Source organism: Procambarus clarkii, chromosome 53 (genome assembly GCF_040958095.1).
Source record: "Procambarus clarkii isolate CNS0578487 chromosome 53, FALCON_Pclarkii_2.0, whole genome shotgun sequence".
Lineage (NCBI taxonomy): Eukaryota > Metazoa > Arthropoda > Malacostraca > Decapoda > Cambaridae > Procambarus > Procambarus clarkii.
This window is the reverse complement of record NC_091202.1, coordinates 14,537,536-14,543,105: the sequence shown is the minus strand read 5'-3', so window position 1 is coordinate 14,543,105 and position 5,570 is coordinate 14,537,536. Positions and strand designations below refer to the sequence as shown.

Genomic DNA, 5,570 nt, shown 5'->3' with positions numbered 1-5,570 from the left:
GTAGTCGCAGATGCTTGAGTGACTCGGGTGGGCCTGGTGATTGCGGGGATGAGCATACAGGAATTCATGCTGTTGAGGAAATAGTCTACTTGAGGGTTATTTTGTAGCCCTAGGTCAATATTGAAATCACCTCTGAGAACTATGTGATTTTTGTTGAGATTATTGTTTATGATAAGGTTCCTCAAGTTGTTATTGTATTTGTATCTAGCTTCAGACACAAGCATGTTACAGTTATGTCTTAAAGAGTTGAGAGCAATTAAGGATGATAAAGAGTCACTTACAATTAATGTATCAAGTTTGGAGACTTGTACACATTTCAGTGCAAGGAGCAAGGCAAATAGTTCAGTCTGAAGGGTAGAGGCCCAGTTGTTTATACGGACTCCCCACTCAAAATATAAGTCATATCCTATTGCCAGGACAACTGCACTTCCAGCTGCACCCGTTGGGCGCTGTAGGAAACCTTCAGTGTATATGATTTGAGAGAGAGAATGCTCTGTGGACAGAGCATCAATATGGCTTAAGACGTTGAGCTTTGCCTCAAACCAAAGCTGGGACTGATCTCTAATTTGCTCCTTTGATGGAAAGGGAGGGATTAAAATTGAAAAGGGTGTAATTTCCTACAGTGCAGGAAAGTGCTATTGTTGTCTCTCTTGGTACAAATTATAAATCTGATACTTTCTGAGTTCAGTTCCAATTTTATTTATCTATTTAAAACAATGTTTACATTCAATAAAGAAATTCTGGAGGGCTTCTGTGCAACGGTTAGGATGAGCTAGCCTAAGCATTTTTATACCAATTTGACAGTTATTTTCAGTAACACGATAAACAACGCTCGGAATATTAAGTTCCTTTCTCATATTAAGTATCTTTGTGGTACGAGGGCACCCAAGGATTATCCTCAAGGCTTCGTTCTGCAATTTTTCAAGCCCTCCAAGCTTTCTTTCAGGATGCCTTAAAGTTAGTTTAGTTCATTTATTATGCACCCCATACCCATCTTGTGGGCGGTAGTGGAAAGGGTTGCAGAGGCACATAATGGGCTCAGGGACTGAACCCCACAATTCATTTAGCTAAGCAAGTTACAATCTTGATGAGCTAGTTACAAAATTCAGTATAAGTCGTCACATCAACAATGGGTTCGAGATCGATCACAAGTACAGTTTCTAAATTAAGCAACTGACATATGTGGAGAGCTAGTGTCACAATTGATATGTTTGTCCTGCACACCGCTCCCCATCCAGTGGGCAGCGGTGGATAGGTTACAATCACTTAGTTACTACTTACAGTTAGCAAACTGGGGATATTTGGCTAAAATTTCTGGTACCAGATCATTTTGAATGAAATATTGACACATCGTTGGTACATTGGTTATAGAATTGTCTCTGAATTCACTATCAAATAGTGACGGAGGGGTGTGCAAATAATTTTGTTGACAGTTAACATTTGGTCAGGTCTACATCGGCAGATAATGAGAATTCCCAGAAATACTTGTAACCGAGTCTAAGCCGAGCAGTAGTAACATCTAGAAGTCTGCTGATTTTATTGGATGAACCATAGATGTGTGGCTCCTTTTGCATAATAGTATTGAACGAAAGTTAATCTCCCCAAACACTTTCGCGTTTTGGGAAAGTTACCCCTCCACTCTCTCCATTTTTTTTGGACATTCCCTGGTAGTGCGCGGAAATACTGAAAAGTGTATACTCTTTTCAACTTTGTCACCTTAATTCTCGTACTATGTCTTTCATTTTAGTATCAATGCGTTCGCAATAGAATTCCCAACAGAACTATGTGCATATAATGTCAAAGACAGCAGCGCGCTCCACCCGCCGACAAGATGAATGTAGGCCAAGGGTACCAGAAAAAGAAAGCTGAGCCACCCTCGGGCAACTCTCATTACATTAGAGAGCGTGATAATACTGAAAAGTGTATACCCTTTTCAACTTTGTTACCTCAATTCTCATCCTAGGTTTTTCAATTTGGCATCAATGTGTTCGCAATAGAATTCTCTACATGACTAAAGGCATATAAACTCCAAAAGCCCGGCTTACCATCCGCAACAAACAGAGTAAGCGAGAGTGTGTTACCAGGGAGCGCACAAGAGCGATAAAATGTATACACTCTTTTCATTTTGGTCACCCCAATTGTCATCCTAGGTCTTTCATTTTGGTATCAATGTGTTAGCAATAGAATTATCTACAGGTTTAAATGCATATAAACTCCAAAAGCAAGGTGTACCATCCGCACAAAACAGAGAAAGTGAGAGAAAGTAACCCGGGAGCACTCTAGTGCAATGTAATGTGAACACTCTTTTCACTTTGGTTACCTCAATTCTCGTCATATGTCTTTCATTTTGGTATCAATGTGTTCGCAATTGTATCTGCTGGCATTTACCCTTTGCTTGGATCTAAAGGGTTTTAGGCTCACCACGATGCAATCTGATAGTACCGCAGGTGTATATACCTATCTTCAAGCAGCAATTCACTCATTCAAACCGACTTATAATAGTTATCCATATATAAATGGTAATCTTTGTTCTACCTGGTAACCTGTCATATGAAGAAAGATTGTCAAAGCTTATATTACATTCTCTAGAAAAGCAAAGAATTAGGAGTGACATATGGTAGAGGTGCACAATGGGATGAATGGACATAACAAAGGGGACATTAATGGGGTATTAAAAGTACCAACACAAGACAGAACTCGAAACAAAGTGTAAAAATTGGAAAAATTTAGATTTAGGAAAGAACTGCATGAGTAAATACACTGGGTTTGTACCTTAAGGTTCATGTATGCAATATTACAGAGTTCCAGTTAACTCCCATGCATGCAATTAATTTGTTATGTTTATGTTTTTTATGTTAAAATGTTTTTGTTGATTTGTTTGTATATTTTCATAAGTAAAGCATGCTTACCATCTTATTCCAAGTTTTATGATAACTTTACAAGGTTTAAAACATAAAGTTCAATATATATTCTGGTTTTCATACAGGAATTATACGTTAATATAACATCATAATAACGTAATGATGTCGTGTAAATAACGTTATACTGACGTCATATAAATGTTATATTTATGTTATAAGAACGTAAATTGGATAGCTTTACAGAAAGTAAACAAAAAAAACTAAATGTTGACTGAAAATTATTTATTCTTAAATATAAAGCATGAAAACATTATAATACTATAGCATTTACTATTATTTTAAAATTTTTACATAAATCTTAAAAAACTGTGTCTCAAGAATATATGTTTTCAGTTATATCCTTTGGTTTTAAGAACGTCAGATATACGTATTTATGTCAAAAGTTACAGTATTACCTTTGTGGCACCATTTAAAAACGTCCACAAACGTTCTGTGTTTGCTGGGTTGTCGCTTAACCCAACATCCTTGACACAAACTGCACCCGTCATAAAGAAGATGAAGACTCACCAGTGTCCACAGAGTCCGAAGGTATTCACCAGTGCTGGAAGTGTGAAGCGTCACATGTTGGTGCATTCAGGAGATAAACTTCACGAGTGTCCAGAGTGTGGGAAGAGATTCAGTCGTCTTGAACATAAGAAGACTCACATGTTAGTGCATTCAGGTGACAAACCTCACGAGTGTCCAGAGTGTGGGAAGAGATTCAGTCAGCGTTGAACTATGAAGACTCACAGGATGGTGCATGCGGATGAGAGACCTTTTCAATGTGCCGAGTGTGGCAAAAAATTTAGAGAACGTGGAAATATAATAAAGCACATGTTAGTGCATTCAGGAGAGAAACCTCACGAGTGTCCAGAGTGTGGGAAGAGATTCAGTTGTCTTCAACATAATAAGACTCACATGTTAGTGCATTCAGGTGACAAACCCCACGAGTGTCCAGAGTGTGGGAAGAGATTCAGTCAGCGTGGAACTATGAAGACTCACAGGATGGTGCATGTGGATAAGAGACCTTTTCAATGTGCCGAGTGTGGCAAAAAATTGAGAGAACGTGGAACTATAATAAAGCACATGTTAGTACATTCAGGTGGCAAGCCTTACGAGTGTCCAGAGTGTGGGAATAGATTCAGCCAGCGTGGAAGTATGAAGACTCACATGTTAGTGCATTCAGGTGACAAACCTCATAAATGTCAAGAATGTGGGAAGAGATTCAGTCGTCTTGGAGGTATGAAGACTCACATGAAGGTGCATGTAGATGAGAGACCTTTTCAATGTGCCGAGTGTGGCAAAAAATTTAAATTACGTGGAACTATAATAAAGCACATGTTAGTGCATTCAGGTGACAAACTTCACGAGTGTCTAGAGTATGGGAAGTGATTCAGCCAGCATGGACATATGAAGAAGCACAAGATGATACATGCAGATAATAGGCTAAACACTTTGAGTGGGAAAGATAATTAAGAGAATGTTGAAGGATAACGAGGCACATACAGGTATATTAACTTACCTTTAATCTAACAGTGTGCTATCACAATGTCAGTTGGATATTCTTCATAGGTAATTATATTTTCTTTGAGAAATACACTTCACCATGAAAGGTAAATATCTGAAGATATTTTATTATATTGTTTTTTTTATGAAAGTTAGATGACCAAGCAAGAACTAGAGAAGCTGTCACTGTAGGAAAACTTAAAAGTGCTTATAAGTATAGAAATATCTCTTTAGTTTAGCAAAGATAAAAACAAAGCTTTAAATGTTTTTCTTCATGTTTATGTAAATAATGATGTGCTTTTTGTTCTGTTGAAATTTATTTAAAATGTAATATACTCTGTAGCGAAGTTATGGACAATTTTGTTGTAATATTATTTACCATTAAAGATGGTGAAGACAGTCTGAGACATAGTTAAGATGAGACTATTTGATTGGTTGGGAAATACATTAATCAAGGAATTTTCTCATCAGATTCATATGCAAACTGATGTGAATTTTTTATTTTTTGTTGAAGCCCATTTATGAGTTCTACTTTTGATTATAAATATTTCACCACAGTTTATAGAAGGCTGACTGGTCTTTATAACTGTCAGTCAAGTGAATATGTAATTTAAATTTATATTACTCTTGAAATATATAACACTCTAAATTTACCAGAAATTTATATTACTCTTGCCTATCTTTATCATTAATGCTGTAATTGTCTGGAAAAATATTTTACCCGACTTCCCTTAGGGCCATTAACTTTAGTGGCCTCGATGAAAACAGGAAGCCGGCGGCTTGTTGAAGGTTCCCTGCATCCCCCATTTGCTTTGATGATCTTTTCAGGTATATTTTGAAATTCAGCACAGTTTTGGCAGGTATGGCTTCAGCGGGTTGACAGTTCAATCGATCAATAACCCTGATAACCTTATGGGTGAAAAAGCTTGATTCGAAGTTATATTAGCCTGATTGGCAATTATATTAGCCCAACTGGCATAATCCTCTGTGTCTATTATATTATCCAAACTGGCATAATCCTCTCTGTCAATTGTATTATATTATATAATATACACAATAATACACAATATTTCCCAATACTAACATAGCTTCTTTCTCAGACAACCTAAGGAATCTTATTATAAACAACAATCTCAACAAAAACCACATCATTCTGGGAGGAGA

At 37.0% G+C, this 5,570-nt stretch overlaps 1 protein-coding gene across 1 annotated transcript; it reads left to right on the top strand.

The window, feature by feature from the left end:
* The first annotated feature begins 3,986 nt into the window (after positions 1–3,986).
* Positions 3,987–4,292, top strand: LOC138352333 (gastrula zinc finger protein XlCGF8.2DB-like). Its single transcript, XM_069304714.1, has one exon. The coding sequence runs from the start codon at positions 3,987–3,989 to the stop codon at positions 4,290–4,292; it is 306 nt and encodes a 101-aa protein (XP_069160815.1).
* Positions 4,293–5,570: the final 1,278 nt, after the last annotated feature.